At 58.8% G+C, this 22,158-nt stretch overlaps 1 protein-coding gene across 4 annotated transcripts in view; it reads left to right on the forward strand.

Moving 5' to 3' along the window:
• The window catches only part of RXRA (retinoid X receptor alpha), a 100,439-nt gene that overhangs the window by 60,155 nt on the left and 18,126 nt on the right, over positions 1–22,158 (forward strand). For all 4 annotated transcript variants that reach the window (XM_084494314.1, XM_084494311.1, XM_084494313.1 and 1 more), the window contains exons 2-5: positions 5,431–5,696; positions 10,365–10,515; positions 11,394–11,573; positions 21,104–21,273. In XM_084494314.1, the coding sequence (XP_084350440.1) occupies positions 5,487–5,696; positions 10,365–10,515; positions 11,394–11,573; positions 21,104–21,273 (711 nt within the window). In that variant the 5' untranslated portion in view covers positions 5,431–5,486. The remainder of the gene's footprint in view (positions 1–5,430; positions 5,697–10,364; positions 10,516–11,393; positions 11,574–21,103; positions 21,274–22,158) is intronic.

Consider the following 22,158-nt stretch of genomic DNA (forward strand, 5'->3'; position numbering starts at 1 on the left):
CTTCCTTGTGGCTTTCGGTGGGAGGTCGGGGCTGGAGTGTGGCTTTGAGGTTGTAGTTTGGTCAAAGTGAAAGCCTGCAGCGAGGAGGAACCCACCCGGAGCAGAGAGAGGCCGAAACCGAGCTGCTCACCCCCGGGGGAAAGCACCGAGGGCGGCTGCGGAACCGCGCCGGGACCCCAGGGCGCAGAGGCCAGCCGTGATTTCCTTACACCCGCCAGAAAAAAAAAACACATCTCCGTGTGCTCTCCTGCGTGGAGACGTAGAGAAGGCCTAGAAAGAAATAGATTCAAGTGACTTTTTGGTGAAGCCACACAGTTCCAGTAGCCAGAGCCTTACAGAAACGCTCCGCACTGGTAGTGGGATGCACGTGGCAGCAAAGTTTGGGAAGGAGTTGGGGAAACCAGGCAGCTGCGTCTTCTGGTGCCTTGGGATATCCTTCTGCCGTGTGCCTGGGGGGTGGTGGAAGGGGTTGGTTTCCTCTCCTGGCTGGGCGAAGTGCCTGGGGCTGGCCCCAGGGCATCTCCAGAGCGTTCCCACGTCCAGCCCTGTTGGGATTTGTAGGGGCTGCGCTCTTGCTCCGTCCCTCTGCACGGCTGAGTGAGCTGCTGAGAGTTTCCCTAGGTGCAAAACCACGGGGTGTTTCGTGCTGTGGGCGTCTCTTGTCCTTCCTGGCTGGCTTCTCCTTCTTGCAAGCTCCGAGCCGAGGTCGCAGAGCTGCAGGGCAGGTGGCCCAAAGGTGCCCTGGCCTTGGTGCCTGGGGAACATCGCGGGATGGGGCTGATCCTGGGGAGCAGCAGGCTCAGGGCGGGCAGGGACGTGGCCATTCCCAGCCACACTGGTGTAAATTCAGAACAAACTTCAGAGCGTGGGCCAGGGGCTGTTTGAAATCTTGTGCCGTAAACACTGCTCCTTCCCTCTTCGGGAGCACCGTCCCTTTTGGGGACAAAAGCGAGGATCTGACCTCTTGTGGTCGCTGCTTTCCCATGGCAGTTTTCAGGTGAAAACTGGGGTCAATCGGCTGCTGCCCAAACACCTCCACGGCCGAGGTTCCTGGGGTGGGAGGCACAAGGAAATCTCTGCACGGCTTTTCAGGAATGAGGGCAGACGGGGCAGGGATTTCACTGCCGAGTGCGTTCAGGGAAACTCGCCACCCGCAGAGGCACCAGAAGAAGGAACAGCACTCGGCACGGTGCATTTCCTCGCGGGTTCCCGTGCCTTTCTTTGGCTGTCGGGGCTTTGCACCTGGCCGGCCCCAGCACCAGGGAGGAGGTTTCCAAAAACCTGGTCCCTGCTGCTGGTCCCTCGCCCCTCTCCGAGCGCGGCCCCGCAGCGCCCAGGGCTGCGCTGCGGAAGGGAGCGGCCGCCCAAATTTAGAATTTCCTGCTGTGCAATACCCAGAATTGATCTTCTTGCTGATTAAGGAGGAAGAGGTGCTGAGAAAAAAAAAAATAAAAATAAAAAAAATAAAAATAGCGGAAGCCCGGGGGGTGTGGGCGCCTTTCTGAATCTCAGCCGGCCTCAGCTGGGGCTCTCCCCCAGCCACAGCCACGGGGCCCCGCTCGGGCACATGCCTGGCTCTGGCGCCTCGGCCACAGAGAAATGTGGCTTCTTCTCCTCTGGGTAACTCAAAGACACAGCTTTGAGCTTCCCCTCTGCCAGGGGCAGAGCGCCCAGCTTCTGCCTCAGCACCGGGGATAGGCTAGAAAAGGTTTTCCAGCAGAGCTGGGTCACTGTAGTTTTACTGGCAAAGCCTCTTAGGCAGAAACGGAGATTATAGGGGCGAAAGCTGCTGCTGGTACAGTTCATTCTGGTCCAAAGGAGCTATCCTGGGAAAAAAAAAATCCCCCCTGTGCTGTTGTAATTGTTTCTGCTGCGGGACGTTTTGTGGGCTGGGGGGGTTCAAATCGCCTCTCTCCTGGAGGCTGCAAAGCTCCCGGGCTGTTTAAGACGGCGGAGCAGCGGCGCTGCGATGAGACACATGGCGCCGGGGGGGGAAATGCAAGAGGAAAGCTCTGCAGGGAGCAGCAAACACGGTCCCGGGGGCTGAAACCTGCCCGTGGGGGCTGCATGGGGAACAAGGAAATTTGGGCTTTGTGCTCGTGGCCCCAGGCACGCCAGGGGGATGGAAGATAGCGGAGAAGCTGCGGAGGGATGCGCCGTGCTCCAGGCTGCTCCGAGCGGCCGGGGCCGCGGGATGGGAACGGGGACAAATGTTTTTGGGAGATTTTTCCTTGCCGTATTGGAAATTAATAATAGCGAAGGAGCGCTGCCTGGCGCCGAGCCAGGAAGATGGAAAAAAAAAATAAAATAATAAATTACAGGGGAGGTTGATTGAGCAGCCGAGATGCTAGTCTGGGTCTTGCCGTCCCCGGGATCTATTCCGGGCTTTGGCTCCGGTTTCCCTCGTGACCTTGGGGAAGGTCGCGGACGCCGTGCCCCGCTGGTGCCGGCCGGGTGCCTCCTCGGCCTCAGCCTCCTGCTGCTCCTGCAGAAATGGGTGTCAAGGAGCGGGCCGGAGGCTTTCTTGTGCCTCGGTTTCCCCACCCGAGAAGCAGGGGTGGTGGCACCCAGAAGCGGTGTTGTGGAGGGCTGCGGCGAGCACCCTGCTGGCCAAAACCAGGGTCAGGCTCCTGGTCTCGAGGCCGGATCGCTCCCTGCAGAGGCTGGAGCTGAAATAATTCCTCGGCCAGAGCTGAAGGAAGTTCCTCGGCCGTGGAGGAGAGCTGAGAGCGCACACACGGCTCCGTGACCCCACTGCTGTCAGTGGAGCGCGTGGGCTGCCCCGAAGGTCTTCTTCTTTGGGAAAATTCCCCTCCGAATTCTGTGGCTCGCGGGTTCGTCGTTCGGAGAAGGAAAAGAGCTTCCCTGCAAATTCCTCAGCTGCTGAGCAGCGCTCGGTTCTGATCTCCCAACTGCCATGGGGCATCTTGTAAGATATATAGAGGTCGTTGTGTTTAAACAAAGGCCGCACAGAGAAAATAGCTGCAATTTATGGGTGCGGCAGGAGGGGAAATGCTTAGGGAACTTTTTTTTTTTTTTTTTTTTTGTATTTAGAAACAGGCACGGAGTTTATTTTGGTCAAGAGATAGTCACACACAGCAGCTTCAAACAGCAAAACTCCGCAAGGAAAGTGGAAAGCCTCGCGCTGCTCAAGCCAAAATGGCACCGGGGAAAAAAACCTTCCCCGGTTTGCTCCAGAGACCTTCAACCTAGGTGGATTTTTACTTGAGTTTGTTGAGATGAAGGATAGTTCCTCAGCCTGGTTGCCGGGATTTTAGCATCCTAGGAAGGAGTCCTGCGTGGAAGTGCAGCTGCTAGCTGCGGGGTGCTCGGAGCCGTGTCTCTCTCTGGTTTTCCTCCAGCCGGGTGCACACACGAGGGCTTCTCCGTGGCGTGTGAGGTTCCTCCTCCCCGCCTCTCCTCGTGGTTTTTTTTTTTTTGCTGCCTGGCCGTGTTTCTCCACGCCAGCCATCAGCAGCACACCCAGTTCCTCAGTGGGTGCCGGGGAATGCGCCTGCTTGCCTGGGGAAGCGCGTAAACAGGATGGGTGCAGGGGGCCGGGCAGGGGGCGCGGGCTGGGGAGCTGCTCCCCGCTCCTGCTCCGGGGGACCTGATTTCGGGAGAGGTGCCGGGACAGCGGCTGAGGCCCCGCACGTGCTTTGCTTTCTGATGTGCTCGAGTAGGCACGGGCTGGTCGCCAGTAACCCGCCCCTGACCTCGCCTGCTTCACTGCCTGAGATATTGAGGAGATGGGAAAGGCACGGCCGTGGGGCGCTTCCTTTCCCCTGCTGCCAGGTCAAGTGCCTGCTTCCTCCGTGCACCTTTGGGGCCGGGGACCCGGCGCATCCATCCTCAGATTCATCCCAGGGCATCTCCAGCCCTGTCCATCGCCTCGCTCCACAGCTTCTGGTGTTGGTGTGGCTCCTCCGGAGCAAGGCTGGCGGGGTCCCCATGCCCAGATGCACAAATAAATTTCACCCATTCCCCTCTGCCCCCTGGGAGCGAAGCACAGGAGCGCAGCCCGCATCCCGGGTCCCCGGAGTACTTGGTGGTGCCAAGCCCTGCTCCGAGCCCTATAAAAAAAAAACAAAAGGCAGAGAAGTGGGGAGCATGGTCCCGGTGTGCTAAACCTCGGGACCAGACCCCGAAACCTGGAGGAATTTCCCGGGGTTCCTGGTGCGCCGCACGCACGTCATCCTGCCGCGGGTGACGCGAGGGCCGGCGGTTATCTTCTATCAACATCCTGCCAGAGCCCACGTGAGGCCAGGCCCCTGGGGACCGCGGGCCCTGTCCGTGGGGACGTGTGCCAGGGCGGTGGCACCGGGCTGGGTGCTGAGTCTGGCCACGTGGCCCCTCTGCCTGGCCGAGATGGGACGGGACACGCGTGCAGAGCTGGATGCGTCGCCGCTTTGGGGCTAATCCCCATTTTTTTGCATCCCCATCACCTTGGGGAGCCCGTTTCTGGCGTTTATCTGGGAGTTTTAGGAATTACCCACGCAGGGAGCAAGCCTCTCTCCTGGCACGTGGCGTCTGTGATGCTTACAAGGGAGGAAGGCAAACGGGGTCCTGCTGGGGGGGGCTGTGCCATGCGGGGGGCCGTGCGCCTTGGGGGGCTCGGTGCCGGGGCAGCACGGCTCCAAGTGGCAGTGCCCCGAGCAGGGGCAGCCCTCGGGGGTCTCTCATGCCCGAATCCCCAGCAGCAGCTCCCTGTGAGCAAACCAACCCCTCACCCAGCTGCCTGCCCCTCTCTGGCTGCATGTTTGCAGGGCAGCCTGGGAGGTCCTGGGGGGTCCCACGGCCCCACCGCTCACTGCCCGTCCACCCCCCTGCGCCCTCCCCGGGGGGCCACGAGCCTGCCCCCTTCCTCGCCCAGGATTGTTTTGCAGGCAGCGTGACAGGATGAGGAGGAAATGTGCCAGGAACGGCTCCGTGTCTCCTCTCCAGAGAGAATCGGGTGGCTATTTTTAAATGCCCCCCCCCCCCTTCCTGCCCCCCCGTCCTCCTGCTCCCCTGGGACGGCCGAGCCGGTCGGACGCAGAAACCCAACCAGCCTCTGCCGTGCAAACCCCCCCGGCACCACCACCCCTGGTTTTTGGGGTGCTGCTGGGGTCCCTGCTGTCCCGTGCCTCGAGCAGCCCCGTTAGATCCGATTTGGGGTGTATTGTGGGGTGGGAGGGGGGCGCCCCATTCCTGGGGGCCATGCTGCCTCCAGGCAGAGGCTAGGGCTGGGTACAGAGGGTGAAGGGAGAGGAAGGCAGTGACGACCGTGTCTGGAGGCTCTCTGTGTTGAATTTGGGGTCGTGCAGCAGCAGGGGGGTTGGGAAGCAGGGCAGAAGGAGTTTGGGGGTGTCGGGAAGCAGCTGGGGCTCGCTGAGGGCAGAGCCTGCGCCGGGCTGGAGACTGAAACCCCGCTGTCTTCCTCTCTTGCAGATTTCTCAAACCAAGTCAATTCCACGTCCCTGAACTCCCCCACCAGCCGGGGCCCCATGGCCACCCCCTCCCTCCACCCGTCCATCGGGCCGGGCATCGGCTCCTCGCTGGGCTCCCCGGGTCAGCTCCACTCGCCCATCAGCACCCTGAGCTCGCCCATCAACGGCATGGGGCCCCCCTTCTCCGTCATCAGCTCCCCCATGGGCCCGCACTCGATGTCCGTCCCCTCCACGCCCAGCCTGGGATTCGGTACCAGCAGCCCGCAGGTAAAGGGGAAGGGGATGGGGACGTGGCCGCTGCTCCGTTATAGGGGCAAGGACACAGCCGGGGAGGGGTGGGGGGGATGATCCTGGCCCCGTTGTGCTGCCCAAGCGAGCACGGGGAGCAAAACCCCCTCGCAGACATCCTCGGAGAGGCGGGCAGGCGCCGAAGGGTGGCGAAAAGCAGAAGCCCAAGGGGGAAATGAAGCCGGGGCACCCTGCTGCTCCGGCAGGGTTTGGGGACCGCGGGGGCGCAGGGCTGGAGAGCATCCACCCATCCGTCAGCTGCCATCGCCTGGCCCCCCCCGCTCCTAGATGGGAGTGAAACGGGAGCAGGGACTGCCCCTGGGTCTCCTGGGGATGGGCTGAGCTCAGGCAGAGGGGCTGGAGCCCCCCTTGGCACTGCCCTGTCCCCTCCCCGGGACCCCGCACGTCCCCTCTTGGTCCCCGGTCCCGGAGGCACGCACCGGGGGGCTCCCCTGCTTGCTGCCCCTCCTGCCCCTCACAGAGGGAGGAACCGGTGTTGGTTGGCTGAAGATTATGTAAAAAAAACAAAAAAAAAACAACCTCCAACGGGGGAGAGATAAGCTCTTTTTAAAAATAGCAGGATCGGGGCGAGCTGGCCAGCCCCCGCCACCTGTTGCTGGCTGCTCGCACGTTATATGTTTAGTAAAAGGGCAGATTAAGGAATTGGCTGCCACCTGCCACTCACTGCTGGGTTATTTATTCCGAGCCCTCGCCGGGAGTCGAGCACCTGCCGGCACCTTTATTTTTAAATCTGGGCCTGATTGCTTTCCAGCAAGAAGGGGTTTTTTCTGCCCGGGGCCGGGGAGGGACGCGCTGTGCCGGCGGTGTCAGCCAGCCCCGGGACCACCCCACACCGCAGGGAGGTGGCTGTAGGGTTCCCCCATGCCGGATCCAGCCCCTGACCCCATAAATTTGTGGGGAGCTGCCCCTGCCCGGAGCAGAGCCAAGGGGCAGGGTGGCAGTGCCGCCTCCCATCCCGTGACCGAGGGAAGGGGGAACTGAAACGGCTCCTGGGAAGGGGCAGCGAGAGCCAAAGGGGCCGGGAGAGCATCAAAAGGGTGGGGAAGGAGCGGGGAAGGGGGGGAGGAAGGGGGTGACGCGGCCCCGGCTTCGATTGAAGGGCACGGGGTGGTTTAGGGGTGGAGGGGCCGGAGGAACCGAAATAAAACCCAGCGGCGGGGTGACAAAAGGGGAAGCGAGAGCGCGGTCGGGTGGTGCCGGGGAGCATCCCCGAGCCCAGCCGCGGACGTGTCTGAGGTGGTTTTTCCTCGAGGAGGTTTCCAACCCGCTGGCTCCTGCCGGCTGTCCCCTGTCTGGGCGCCTCAGGGCCCTGGCAGCGGGCTGGGGCCTACCTGGGCCCGTGGAGGAGGAAGAGGAGGAGGAGGAGGAGGAGGAGGAAGGGGGTAATGAGGCGTGCGGCCCCAGCCGCCGGGTGGGGCCGGCCCTGATGGAAGGAGCTCGGTGTCAGCTGGTGGGTGCCACTTGCCATCAGGCCATGCCTCGTTGCCTCGCGGGAGGCAGCGGAGCAGAAGGGCAACGGGGACGCTGAGGCCTCTTCAGCCTCTTCCCCAGCTCCTGCCGGCATCGGGGTGGGAGGGGAGCCCTCAGCTCCCCAAAATTTGGGCTGGAAGGAGCCGTCAGCTCCCCAGATTCGGGCCACTGTCCCTCTCTGTTTCATCCCACGCCATGGGGCTCCTCCGGCCCCGCACAAGACGTCAGCCTTGACCCCGAGCATCCCCTCCCCGCCTGGGAGCTCGCAGAGCCTCCAAACGCAGCCCAGCAGCCAGGATGCCCTACAAGGGGGTCCCCAGCACCCAGGGACCCCTCGCTGCTCCCCAGGGGGGAAATTTGGGGAGCTGGGTGCTTGCACGGAGCCGGGCACGTGCCGGCAGAAAGCCCCGGGGCGCTTTGCAGCGGGGAGCAAAGCCCCAGCCCGACCAGGAGGCTGTTTACTGGGATTTAACACATCTTTAAGACCTCTTAAAGTTTCTGGGAAAACAATAATAATAATTAAAAAAAAAAAAAAAAGTATTTTCAGTAAGAGATGACAGGGAGGGGCTTCCCACGCTGGATGTTTCTTCCTCTCCCTCCTGCTCTGCTGCTCGCAGCCAGCAGCAGCCCGGGGACGAGCAGGGAGAGGCCAGGAGCAGGATCAGGCTTCTGCAGGGCTGCTCCCTGCCTTGGCACAGGGCTCTTTGTAAATCCAGGGGGGCTGCAGAAAGAGTAGGGTGTTGTTTTTTTTGTTTTTTTTGGAAGAGGAAGCCTCCGAAAAGGAGGTTGCCAGTGGAACAGAGGGGACAGGATTCGGTCCCCGGCGCAATGAACTAAAAAGGGAAAGGAGAGGAGCCGAGGAGTCCCAGCGCACGGGGCTGCCACGTCATTCGGGAAGCGGAGCAGCAGTTCCCCTGGGTCCCCGGCTGCCTCGCAGGGCTGGAGCCATCCTGCCCGGGGAAGGGGGAGCAGAAACTCGGGGCCGGGGCCGTGCGGGCTCCCCGCGGCACGTGCTGCCGGCTCCGCGCCAGCCGCGAGGGGAAGGAGCGGGGCCGGCGCCGGGGCGGCGTGGGAACCCCACAGAACACGTGGGAACCCCGCAGCACACGTGGGGCTTCTGGCGAAACCCAGGCGGGTGCTGCAAGAGGAACCCAGGACTTCTCCTCCCAGCCCGGGGCTGACTCAGCCCCGGCGGGCGTCGTGCTGATGCCCAGGGGGGCGGTGGCACCCCCGAGGGCTGGGGTAGGGGCAAGGTGATGCTCTCTCCACGTCTCGTTTTGCTGGACACCCCCCCAGAGGGATGCTCGGATGGGCTCGGTGGGCTGCTGGGGCTGGGGGATGTGGTGGAGGATGGTTTATCTTCAGCTGAAATCCTCTGCCCCGGCTGCGGCGGCGGGTGACAGCGCAGCACCTGGCAAATGGCTCTGTTCCCCAAAAAGTGCTCCAGGGAGCGTTGCTCGAGCCAGTGACCCCAAAACCGTGGAGGGACGTGCCGCTGCAGTGCCTCTGCAGGTAGCTCGTGCCTTTCTCCTTGGTGTTGTCAGGCCCCAAAGGGCGATGCTCCCGGCCCCCTCCCTGCCCCATCGTGGTGGAACCGAATGGCCCCGAGCAGCTGAGAGCCAGGAGCGCGGCTCCGGGTCCCGCTGCCTTTGGTTTCCTCATCTGTCATGGGCAGGGCAGGAGAGGAAAACCCTTCACATTTCTCCAGGGGGGGTTTGCCTCGCTCCGCTCTGCGGTTATTAGTCAGCTGCCTGCCAAATATTCCCCACCAGCCTGGAGACTTGAAAGGCAGAGGAGCGGCTGCGCTCGTCTCGTTGACGGATCGCGAGCCCTGGGACTTCCCTGAATTAATTTGTGACAAGTGCAATTGCCGAGCGTCTCTATTAAGGGAGGAGAGAGACAACAAGGCGAAGCACAAATCCTGCGGATCCCACCTGGATTTAGTACTTGGCAGGGCTGGGGGCTCTGCTGCAGTCCTTGGCACCGCTCCTCACTGCTGTCTGGAGCTGAACAAGCCTGGCTCTGTGCACCCCAGGGACACGTTTAACCCCCCCCAGGGCCGGGCAGGGGACCCTGCTGTGTCCCTGGCCCCTCTCGATGGGGCTGAGCAGGGAGGGCCTCGTGGCAGCGGCACGGAGCAGCGTGCAGCAAGGTCTTTCTGGTGACATGGTGCATAAAATCCGCTCGACCTCCTGACGCAAAGAAAACCCCCGAGGCTGTGAAGGCGCGGACGGCTGCTGCGATGAGGCCGCCAGCTTGTAACTCGGAGGCTGGGGCTGTAATTCCGTCCTCTCACACTTTCCCTTCATGCCTCAGCGGGCTGTGAGGGGCGTGCAGCCGTGGGCAGAGGCACGGATGGCAGAGCTGGTGTGGATCAGCCCCAGCTGCACAGGTTGCTGTGATACCGCCACGGGTCCCCCTTCCATCTCCGTGCCTCAGTTTCCCCCTGTGTTTGGGGGGATCACGGGGCCCTGCCTGTGATATAAAGCAGGAATCCTCGCCAGCACCCATGTCCCGGCTGCTGCTTTTAATTCTCCTCCTCCTTCCCTGCCTGTTGGGCTCGGCAAGGTCGGGATGGGAGCCCGGAGGGCTGCAGAGTGCCGAGCGGTGTCCCACGCCTGCCAGCTCTGCAAAGCCAGGCCCCGCTGCAGCTGGGATCTATTTATTTGCTGCGGAGCTTTCCTTGGGAGAGAGAATGCTAAAAGGAGATCTATAAATTGCCGAGCGAAAGCGCTCGTGTCCTGGCCTTTGTCATCCCTGCAAGCGCTCGCTCCCACGAGCCGTCGCTGCCAAGCATCCTCCCTGCCCTTTACACCAGGGGGTGGGCTGGGGAGCACGAGGAGATGCGGGCTGTCCCGTGGTGCTGGGCAGCACAGAAGGAGCCCAGCCTCACGTTAATCCATGCCGGAGCATCTCCCATGGGGCTGGTGCTGGGAGCAGGACCCGGTGTCCCCCTGCCACCAGCTCCGAGCCAGGGCAGCAGACGAGCCCCTGGGCTTTGGTCTCTGGTCTCAGGTGCCCAAATCCTCTTGGCTCAGCGCTGCGGATGTGGGTTTTAAACTGTGGTGCTCCCCGTTTGAGGGTTGTCCCCTACTCCAAACGTAGCCCCCACATCCCGCCTGCTCCCTGCTGAGTGCCCTGCTTTTGTCTCGACAGCTCAACTCGCCCATGAACCCCGTCAGCAGCTCCGAAGACATCAAGCCCCCCCTGGGGCTCAACGGGGTCCTCAAAGTGCCAGCACATCCCTCAGGAACGATGGCCTCCTTCACCAAGCACATATGTGCCATCTGCGGGGACAGGTCTTCAGGTACGGCTGGTCCCTGTGCTGGGTGCTGCTGCCCTGCACGAGCACAGCGAGGCTTTGCATCGTGGCCAGGGACAAAAAAAAAAACTATACAAAAGCCTCCCCAGGCTGTCTGCTCTCAGGCGGGCGCTGTCACGAGCCAGGTGAGATGTGCTCGCCGCGGCTCTTTGACCTCTCCCATTCTTCATCATGCCCTGACGGTAAGGAGAGAAGTAAACAATTTGTCCGGCTCCTCGGAGGAGTGAATCCCCCAGGTCACAGCTTAGCCAGCGGTGTTTTATCCTCGGCCCTAAGCAGTGCTGCCCCTCTGAAGGCCGGGCATTAGCTGAGCGTCCCTCTCTCTGCATCCTTTGATCCGTAGCTGGTCTCATCACATAGCACCAGATAAAAAGATGTGCTTCGCATGGAGCCTCTCCACTCATGGGAGATAAAGATGTGCTAATTCCCTTTATTCTCATGCTATTTTAAAAGCTTTCTGCTCTGTAAGTGCCTTGGCGTCTGGGTTTGGAGGTCCTTGGGGACCCCTCCTTGCTGTGTCGGGCTCGGCGGCTGGAGGGGGGCGCGTGGCGGAGCGGCCTGAGCCTCGTGTGCGGCGTGGGGTGCCCAGGGAGAGCGGGGGGACAGGGACGTGCCCCCATTTTTTGCTGTGCTGCATCTCCCTTGGTTTCATTCCGAAATGGTGGGGGCTTTTTCTGGCTTTCTTGGATGCTCTGGAAGTCAAGTGAAGGCAAAGCCGCTGCCCTTCAGCTCATGGTCACCGTGCCAAGAAGCCTCGGCTTCCTCCGGGCACTGCCCTGGGCAGAGCTGCGGGTTCCTGGGGCATCTTTATGCCCCTGGGACCCTCGGTGCATCCCCTAACCCAAGCCCTGTCCCCATTGCAGGTAAACATTACGGGGTGTACAGCTGCGAGGGCTGCAAAGGCTTCTTCAAGCGCACGGTGCGGAAGGACCTGACCTACACGTGCCGCGACAACAAGGACTGCTTGATCGACAAGCGCCAGCGCAACCGCTGCCAGTACTGCCGCTACCAGAAGTGTCTTGCCATGGGGATGAAGCGAGAAGGTAAGGCAGGGAGAGCCTGGCCTGGGCACCCAAGGGTGCCGTGTGTCCTGCAGGCACCTGTCCTTCCTCGGGAGGCTCCGGCACGCTGCCGGGGAGCTCGCTCTCCTCATTTTGGGGTTATTTTATGGTAGAAAATGCACCAAAAGCTTTCCTTTCCCACCTTTCCTTTCCCTGTAGAGAGGTGAGAAAGCTGCTGGGGCACGTTTTGGGGGACAAACCTGGCTTTGCCTTTCCATCCCATGCAGCCCGGGATGCTGAGCCCTGCAAACCCCGAGCTGGGCAGGGGACATTGCGCAAAGACTGTGCTGCTGCCTCGGAGAGGCTCCCGCAGCTGGTGCGTCCCAGCGGCTCGCTGTTTATCTTTCACACCTCTCACGGGGTGGCTGTTGGGGTGAGGGGAGTTATCGCCCTGCTCGGCTGCCTGCGGACACGGCCTCGGCTCAGGGCTCCGCTGCCCTAACCCAGAAAAATTCCCTAGCAGTAGCGATACTGTTTTTTTTTTTTTTCTTTTTCTTTTTCTTCCTGAGAGGATAAAGGAAATTCAGTCTTGTAAAAAGATCTCCCCTACCCTTACTGGAATGTAAATGTAGGATCTGAAACTCCCTGGCAGGGCTTCTTTTCAATGCTCTTTTTAAATGCTGACTGCACCTCTTTCAAACTGCTGGCAGAATAGGCTTTTAGCAGAGGCGATGTGAAAATGACCCCTCGGTGCTGCTCAGGTCTCCGGTGCCTTCTCCCCTTACATCTCCCGAGCACCCTGGCCTGGGGCAGGCGGGCAGAGCCCTTCCTCTGCAGGCTGCAGCGAGTGGTGCTCCTGATGTGTCCTTTTGGAGAGCTCTTGGTCTTGTCCCGGGCACGAAATGCACCCCTGCTCTCCCTGGCCCCATGGAGTTTCATCCTTCAGAGCTCAAAATTGTGGCTTTCTGCCCCAAACAGCGATGGGTTGTGCACGGGGAGGTGGCTCTGCCAGGTGTGGCTGTGGGCAGACACCTCATTTGGTGGAGCAGCGTGGTTTGAGGGGGTGGACACGTTGCTTTTGTTAGGAACACGATGCACAGCGGGTACCTCCGAGAGACACCCCTGGGTGGAGTTTGAGGTGCTCCCGGCTCCCTCCCCGCCGTCACCCCCAGCAAATATTCATTGGAGAGGGGATTTCTCCGTGGCAAACTTCTCCTTGGAGAAGAAAACTGGTGCACACAAGGTGCAGCCCACTCAGACCCCCAGGACACACATCCAGGAGAAGCGCACGGAGACGAGCGGCTGCACGGCAGGGCTGCGGGCAGGCTGTGGGGCAGGGGAAAGGCAAAACCCTACAGACAGATCCACCCGGGCAGAGCCCGTGGCCGTTTGTGATCCTGCTCATCTCCTTCCCCTCGGCTCGCCTGCACTGATCTCCTGCCATCGGGCACCTGCCTCGTGCCTACCGTTAGCGGGGATTGCATGGGCAGCACCATTAAAATTATAGCCCTATTAATTAATTTCTAAGTGGCGGTGGAATTCCCCGGGGAGCGCGTACAGTAGGAGGACTCTATTAATTCATCTTGATTAACATTATCACAATGAATACCGAATGAATTCGTAACGATCAGCCAATTATTTAAAAAGTGTGACAGATGGGAGCTTCGGAACTCCACGAGGGCGCTCAGGCGGCGCGGGCTGGTCTGCTGCCGGTGCTGCACGAGGAGAGCTCTGGAGAAGGGGAAAATCCCGCTGTGTTGGCAGCCAGCAGGTGTTTGGGGTAAAAACCCCGTGTAGGGAAAGCTGGGATAGCTGCCCCGGTCCCCAGATAAAGATCTCTCCTGTTACAAGCCTGGCAGCTCAGCGCCTCCTGCCAGGTTTGGAGATGTCCCAGGGCTGGTTTCAGACCTGAAAGAGAGAAGTTGGAGCTTGCTGAGCTTTGGTTTCGAGAAGCTCCCGGATTTCACGTGGGATTACCCACCTGATGTGCCAGCAGAGTATCTCCTTCCCCTTGCATCCATCCCAGCTCACTGCTGTCCTGCAGGGCCATCCAGGAGCCTTGTCCTCACGGCAGCCCTGCCGTCTCCACGCCGCCTCTCTTTTGGGGAGCAGCTTTGGGCTAAATCCCGCACGGTAATTCCTTTTGCCCAAATGCTCGCTTAACAACAAAGCTGGCTTTTTATCCTCTCGTGTAAACTGTTCCATCTTTTAAGTAACAGCCGGGGTAATGGGCCTCATTTCCTTAAAAAATATCTCGCTCTGGAGACCTAATTTATAGCTACATAAACGCATACCAGACTCCTGCTGGGAAAGTCTCTCTCCTGTAGCCCAAAGGTATTTGGATGTCGTGGAAGTGCAGTAAAACCCTCCAAACTAAGGGCTAAGCGCTCCGGTGAAGAACTAAAACACATCCTGTGTGGCAGCGGGCGCTGCTGTGAGCTGCAGAGCCACACTGGGAAGATGAAGGCTGCAGGGCTTGCCCAAAAACCCGGTGCAAGGAGGGTTAAAAGGCTCCTCACGTAGCTGATGGGTTGGCTTTGAGCTCCCAGCACCCGGGGGGCTCCAGGTGCTTGTGCCAAGGGCAGGCAGACCCTAACCTTGTGCTCCAGGGGGGGATCCCTGCAATTCCAGGGGGAATCCCAGGGCAGGGGAAGCAACGTGGCTGCAGTGGAGGGAGCTCGGGATGTGCTCCTGGAAGGACAGGGCGCTGCTTCTGTGCCGGGAGGCTTTGCTTTTCCAGCCAGGTCTGGGGGATATTGGCTTCGAGGGGTGCAAGCCTGCAGAAGTGGAGGATTCCTCCTAGAGTGTGCACCTCCGGCTGCTCCCCGTTAAGGGAAGGGTGGGATGGATGCTGGTAGATGCTGATGCTGCCCGAGCCTCGTGGGTTCCGAGGTACTGAGGCGGTGATAAATAAGTGACTGGGAGAATTTTTCCCCTGTGAATTACTGCCAGCTGTGCGAGCCTTTGGTTTTTGCACTCTGTCTCCCACCGAATACCGGATAGTCAACAGAAGTGAGATTACCATCAGGGATCTTGACTAATGCAGGGATTATTGCTGTGGGGGTGGCTGTTTGCATCCAGAAGGCCAACTCGCTGCTTGATCTGTTCCTGATTAGGGTCTGAGGTGGGTCTCGGTTAGCAGAACAGCTTTGGAGGCTCTGCGCATCAGCAGCCGTCTATTTTAAGGGAAAAAAACGGAAAGTGCCGTTGAGCTGGGGAGGAGGAGGTCTTGCGAAGAGACGGGAGTAAACACCCAGGGTCTTGGGATAATGGCAACTTGCGTGCAGGGCTGTTAGCTGGGGTTAGCTTCGGAGCTGAGCGGGGTCACCCGAGCCTGCAAACCCCCTGGCCCCGTGTTAACAGCGTTAGCAGTGCTGTTTTCTCCTGCAGTGGGGTCCCAGCCCCGTATCACCAGCACCAGGAGCAGGAAGCAGCAGCGAGGAGCCCTTTCCCATGCTCCCGCAGCAGCTCGCAGCGAGCCCCCGTTGGGAACGGCACAGCCCGGCCCCCTCCGCCCCCGCCGCTCCTTCCCTTTCCCGGGCAGCCCGCGGCTCTCCGCTCGCCCTGCTGAGACCGAGGCCGACCAGGGTGGCTGGCTAGTGGTGAATCTCCGCCAAGAAGCCGTGTGAGTGACCCCCAAAGCCACGACGTGGCGGTGGTGGCCTCCAGCAGCCTCCAAGGCGCGATGCCGCAGCGCTCGGACGTCCCTCGCTGGCTCCAGGACCCCGTTACCCCGAGCTCCTGCAGGGCCGAGGGTCTTAACCCGGGGTGGGCTCCCTGCTCAGCCCTGCAGGAAGTTTTGTGCCTGCAGAACCTCAGCACCTCTCCTGGGAGCTGCCCCCATCACCCACTCAGTCCTGAGGGACCCAAGTGTCCTCCCGTGTTGGCCAAGAGTCACTCAGAGCTCACTGATGTGTGCCCAAACCCCCCCCCCCCGCTGCATCTCTGCAGCCCCCGCACCTCCAGCCCCAGCTCCCGGAGCATCCTCGGGGCAAAAAGGAGCGAGAGGAGTCTGGGGAAAAAGAGCAGGAATTCGGGTCTCCTGCCTGCCCTTCCAAGCGAACGCAAAAGCAGGCAAGTGGCCATACCCCAGCGAAGGGGCAGAGTTCAAGAGCGCAGTTATTTTTAGTAGTAATTTTGGAATGGAAAATGCTTTTCGGCTTAATGAGCTTGTTTCTTATATCCTTTTAAAGAGCTGCTCTTTAAAGCAGCTGGTTAAAGGATGCTGTTGTGTTTCTTTTTTTTTTTTTTTTTTCGTTGTTGTTGTTTTGAAGGATACTTGGAAGGTTGAGAAAAAGGGTTTGGTTTCTGATTTTCTCTCCCTGCTTTGGCAGTGTTATACTTTGCCGTGCCCAGGTTGTGAGAGTGAAGTGACCTGCTCCTTTTAGCTTTTGTTTTCCAAAGCCCTTCCCTGTGCAGGCTGACTGCGTGCGAATATCTCAATCCACTCTTTAACACTCCATTTCCCTGACATCACATTTCTTAGCATCACGGCAGCATTTTGCCTCTCTTAGCAATACCAAACACCATATCCGAGTGAAAGCGCCGCCGTTTATTTCCCGTACCGCAGCTTTTGAGCTTGTTCACCATAAAAAGCTGCGTCTGGGAGACAAGGGAGGCACAGCCACACGAAGGTGAGGCAGAAGGAACACGGTCAGAATTGGTTTCCCCAGCCGTGGCGGCGCTTTCCATATAAACAGGTACCTCAGGCGTAAGCGCTTCAAGATGCCTCTGATGCACGGCTGAGATGCAGCTTCATAAAAAGGCAGCAGAGCCCAATAAATTCCACCGCCGGTGAAACGGAAATCCCCAATAACCCTCCCCCCAGCACTTCATAAATAAAGCAGCCACCCACTTGTAGGCTCGGGGAAAACAGAGCAGGTTTGGGTCTTGGAGGCCACCGGAGCCTCCGGGCTCTCCAAGAGGAGAGCGGCGAGTCGGGGCACCCCGCTGGCAGGATGGCACCTGAGGCAGCGGGATCAGGTCTTCTGAAAGGCAGAGGGTTGTGTGGGGAGGCCACCCTCATCCCCCAGTGCTCCAGTGAGGCTGGTCTGGGCACAAGAGGCCTCAGCTGCCCGTCTGTGAAATGGGCGCAGCCGCGTGCCCCGAGAACCTTGAGCCTCCTGGGGATGGGGCCGGGGCTGAAAATCTGCCTGGGTCCCTGAAATCTGCCTGGGCTGGAGTGGTCTGGAAAGGGGCATCAGCCCCGTGTGCCTCTTCTGCTGTCATCTGCCGTGGTTTTTGCACTGCCCAGGGATGAGGTCGAGTGCTGGTGCCTGCCCTCCGTGTGCCACTCGCCGGATCCGTCCCCCAGAGAAAGACCCATTCAGTCACGTCCTGGTGGGAGTGAATTATTCTTCCCCCTCGTCCCCTGAGAAAAGGAACAAAGCCCAGCCAGTCGCCCATGTTATTGTTCCTGGAAGGAGGGGTGTTTGTCTCAGACACAAGCTCTCCTCTCTCTCGAGGCAGGCTGATTACAAGCTGATGGAGCCTGCAGCTCTCTGCGAGCAGACAAGCACGCCGCTGACCCCACGGCTGATGGGGGCACCTCGGCACTGCCTTGGTGCAAAGCCCCATTCCCTCTGTGCCTCTGGCTTCCTGCATTAAAATCCCTCGAGTGCAGAAGCTTGGGGGTCCCGAGCACGGGGACAGCAGGTCGGGGTACCCGTGGCTTTGGTCCAGAGCCCACGGGTCTGAGCACTTCAGCAAAACGCTGCTGAATCAGCGTCGGAGACACCAAGTTGGTTTTCTGCTTGCATCTCTCACCAGGCTTTAGAAGCAGAGCTTGCATTTGAAATCTTTCTCTTTCTTCAAGCTAATTAGGCTGCAGATCACAGCATCGGGTTTCTCTCCGCCAGCCAGAAGCTTGAAAAGGAAAGAAACCTTCTGCCCGAGGATTGGGGTCCCGGGGTGTTCGCACGGCTCTGAGAGCAGGGGTTTGGTGACAGGGGCATGAGGCTTGGGGAGCAGTGACAGCAGCTGGGGTGCAGTTTTCCTCGTCGCTGCAGCGGGTGGAATTTGCATTATTTTCATGTCAGCTCTTGGTCCTGGGCAGCTGAGGTTCTTCTGCAAGCCACGGGATGAGGCATTTTGGTTCTTTCAGAGGGAGAAGCCACCGAGAGGTGGTCTTAGCGCACGTATATTGCTGTACCGCGGCCTGGGGAAGTGCAGGCGGGCTTGGGATCTCGAGATGAGAAGTGACAGCAAGCAGCCTCGGGCAAGAAGAAGCCAAATGAAGCGGAATAACATGAGCGCCTCTTCATCAGGTGCCATGGCAAACACAGGCTTCTGTCCTTGGCTCGGCTCAGACATAGCTGGAGGAGGCGCGGCCGCCTCCGAGAGCACCCCGACTGCAGCATCTTTTTTCTCCTCAAGTGCATTGCAGGTTTTAAATGCTTCCCTTCTGTTAGGAAAATCAGACTAAAAAAAAACAAAAAACCAAACCTCTCAACCATGCGAGTCTCCTTGAAGACAAATAAAAGCATCGGCACGGCCGTCAGCACAGAAGAGACTGCAGAAGCTGGTCTCTGAAAACACAGCACGTTGGACGGGGTGGTGCAACAACAGCTTGGCCCTGCTCTGGGGACAAACATGCCCTGCTGTGCCACCCTAAATACAGAAATTGGCGTTGGTGGGACCTGCATGGTGCTAAAAGCGTGCAGCCAAGGTGGTGAGGGCAGCAGGGGATGAGGACACGGCTGCATCCATTGCAGACAAGCCCTGCGGTCTGTCCTGAGCACTCTGTCCATGCCAAGAGGGGCTCGGTGCTCCCTGTCGAGGCTGTAATAATGTGGTGGGAGACGGGAGAGCCTGGCCAGCGGGGAGGTGTTGCCAGCCCCTTACCTCGTTGCCAGCAGAAAAGAGCAAAAGAGCCCGGCCGCGGTTTGGAAAGGTCCTTGTGGGTCACGCAGTCAAGTGCCTGGTTAATGCAGGGTTCTTTAGCCCTCTTCTCAAGGTGCTCCTGAGCAGCAGCTGGATTCTCCTTACCCCCAGCTAAGCACAAAGTTGCAGCCTGGAGGGGGAAATGGATGCTGAAGGAGAGGAGGGAGCCAGCAGCGCCAGGTGCCCTGAATCACCGCGCTGCGCAGCCTGTCCTTGCTGCTCCTGTCTCCCTACCACGTGGGAGACAGGAGGGAGAAGCATCTTGGGGCCTCTCCACGGTTGAGAATACTTCTTTTTTCTTAAATATATGTTGATTGTGTCACCAGGGAGAATTCGGGTTGGAGGAGCCGGTCACAGACCCCCTCTAGTTTTTTGGTTTTAACCTCATAAAACCCCGTGAGCTTACAATGCCCATGAGAGGAAGGGACAGAAATCCAGCAGAAGTACCGAGAACCCGACGATATAATGACCTTTCTAAATTTTACTGTGTTACAGGGATGGAGCACCATCCATCCCGGCCCCCAAGACTTCTGGCAAGCCGAGCAGAACAAGGTATTGCAGTACTGCCAGACAAGCTGCCATGCAGCGACCACGTTTATATTTCCTCTCTTTTTATTTTTTTATTATTTTTTATTTTTCATTTTTTATTTTTTAAGATAAACAGAACCAAATAACAGAGCCACAAAGAAACCCAGCTCCAAATCAAGCCCATTTGATTTTTTTTTTATTATTATTTTTTGTTATCAGCTCCACCGTGGGGCTTTTTTTGATTAATCCCTGGTGGGAGTGGGGAGTGGACTCCAGAGATCCGGTCCCAGGTCTTTATGGAATGTGACAGTTGGTGTTGGTGGGGCTGAGATCTGCAGATTTAAAGCTTGAAGTAGCTGCTGTCCATGCAGACCTCTGCAGGTCTTTCCTACAAATGCCGGCATCCAGCCCAGCCACTGGCAGCCAAGCTGGGGGATGCGTCTCGGACTGGTCCCACTGGTGGAAACTGGCCCCAGCAGCCTCTTGCAGAGCCAGGAACCACACTTTGTACTTTCATCTGTGTGTCCTGTGCACCTGGGCATCAGGTCTTTGGCGTTTGAGTCATTTTATAAAATCCCGTTTTCCAAGTTTGCCTTTCTCCAGGCTTTTCTGTTGTTCAGGAGCTGTTTTATCTCACCAAATGTGCCCAGAGGAGCTCCGGGGCGTCTGTGCTGTTGAGGAAGGGCTGGCATTAAGCAAAAATTTCTGGTCTTTTTATGACTGAGAAAACAGGAGCGTGGGTGGGTGTGGGGAGAAAGTTCGTCAGGATTTGATGTTGGCCTGAAAAAGTAAAGCGAAGCATCTGACCCAGACAAGGTCCAGATGGACCAGAGCCACGTCGCGGATCTGAGCTTTACCAGTCTACCTGGCCCTGCTCAGCCAAGCTGAAAACGCTGTGTGGGCCTGGGGAGCCTCGTCAGCCTGTGAACTTAGAGCAGCTTGCAAAAATAACCTCTTACTTCGTGCCTGAGAGCTTTCTGCCAGCAAACAAAACGTCCCGTTGGCGTGCAGCAAACCGCAGGCTGCAGCGCCGCGGCAGGAGGGCAGCCCTCACCGAGCGGGCTGGCGAGGAGATAATGCGACCAGTGTCTGTACAGGGCTCCTTTAGCACGTGTTTTAATTTCCTGGCTTTTAAGAAATCAGTTTTGTGTTGTAGATTTTATCCTTGTGCTTGGCATGGAGCTGCTTTCACCGATTCCCTAAGGGTCTCCTGGTGCAGCTCCGATGTCGCTGGAACAATGCCTGTGCCCCTGCTGCTCACGGAACCAGGTTTAAATTCAGCAAAGAGGTAAAGCGTTAGGATAACTGATAATAAATAGCAGGCTTTTTACGTGACTAAGTGCCTCGTTCAGTCTTGGACAAAGAGCTGGGGAAGTTGTCTCTGGGGACAAGGGATGGAAACTCCTCTTGCTGCAGCCGTTCCCACCCCGCCGTGCTGGGCAGCAGGGATTTTGGGCAGGTAACGTTAGGGTTGAGAAAGAGCTGGTTACCTGTGTAACTGTCTGCGTGGAGCTGCTTTCCAGGTTTAGTGAAAGCTCGGTGCCGGTTTCAAAAGGAGCTGGTTAATAGGAACGTTATTAGCATCTAACGAGCCTTTTTCATCTGGGTGCTCGCAGACATGAACTCATCGGCACGTGACATGCTTCTGGCTGGGTTACTCCTTGCACAGGCTTTGGGACAGGTCTCTCCTGTCGGTGTGGGAACTGCCCTGAGACAAAGGCTGGATCAGGGTTTGCATGGGGCGCGTGAGGGCAGATCCCTGCTGCCGGCGGCTGCTCCCACGGTGGCAGCGTCCCGCGGAGCCCCAGGGCGCTAGGGGCAAGGTGTGACCTCCGTGGAAACGCACCACCGACAGGCTCAGGAGATGGACAAATCCTCTTTTCTTGAGGGTTCCCTTATGCTATCAGTTCACCTCCTCCTTTTCTTCCCCCGCAGCAGTGCCCACCCGTTTCTCGCACCCAAGCCCGACCCGCACCGAGCACGGTGGTGGCGAGGTCAGGTTGGAGAAGGAGGCAGCTGACGTGTGTGTGCTCCTGCAGGTCGCAAGGACTGAGGATGCTCTGGGTTTTCAAGGCTCCCTGGAGCTTCAGGGTCCCAGCTCGACCGCAACACCGTGGCCAGGAGCCCCGGGCTGACGCTGTCCTTTTTCTGTCCGTTTCCAGCTGTCCAGGAGGAGAGGCAGCGGGGGAAAGACCGCAACGAGAACGAGGTGGAGTCCACAAGTAGCGCCAACGAGGACATGCCCGTGGAAAAGATCTTGGAAGCTGAACTCGCCGTGGAGCCCAAGACAGAGACGTACATTGAAGCGAACATGGGCTTGACGCCGAGCTCGGTGAGACCCCTCTGTCCCCTGGGTCCCATCCTGGCACATGGGGCTGGGCGAGCACGGGGGGGTGCTCAGTGTTGGTGTAACACCAGCACAGCAGCGAGCCTGGGTCAGGGCAGGGTTAATTTGGGGGAGAAGAGCTGTGCAGGGCTCCGAAATGCAGATGAGCTCAGGTGAAAGGCCAAGGAAAGCAAAGCCCTGCTTGCTGCTGGCACTTCTCCGTCTCAGACACAGCAAGGGGTGCTCTGTCCGGAGCTGCAGGGAGGAACTTGTGCTGTAAGGCATAATTAAAAGGACTCAAAGGAAAGGTTTTGCTTTACTTAACAGCCAGCAGTGCTAAAAAGCAGGAAGACAGCCCCAGCTCTGATGAGCTCATAGTCCAATCAGGCCCGTAACCAGACCTTGGTGGCTGAAGTGCAAAGAGATAAGGGCTGTAAAACGGGGTGTGACTTTCCAGATGCCGAATTGTACAGCTGCTGGCCTGTAAGAAGAGAAAACCTGCAGAAGTTTGCTCTCAAGTTCCCTTCACGTTTGGAAGTTTGTGTTAGAACTGGGCCTGCTGGAAGCAGCAGGGCTCTAACGGGAGCTTGTGCAGGGAGGAGAGAGCTGATGGAATAGGAACGAGTGGGAGGCTGTGAGGTGGGAAACTGCCTTGCTGTGCTTTCTTAGATTCCCTTCTCATCAGGTTACAGCCTTGCTTTGAGAAGGCCTCCCTGCAAAGCAGCTGCCTCCAACCTGTCTGAAATCTGGCTCCTAGGGCAGACCATGCACAAAGCCCTCGTTAAAGAGCCTTATTGCAGAGAAAGTACACTTAGGCTAATTACCCCCACCCCTGCCATACCGAGGGACTGGAAGTCTGAAAGAAAAGGGAAGGAAGGGGGAGAGAAAGAA

This window comes from Aythya ferina (assembly GCF_964211825.1).
Source record: "Aythya ferina genome assembly, chromosome: 20".
Taxonomy (NCBI): domain Eukaryota; kingdom Metazoa; phylum Chordata; class Aves; order Anseriformes; family Anatidae; genus Aythya; species Aythya ferina.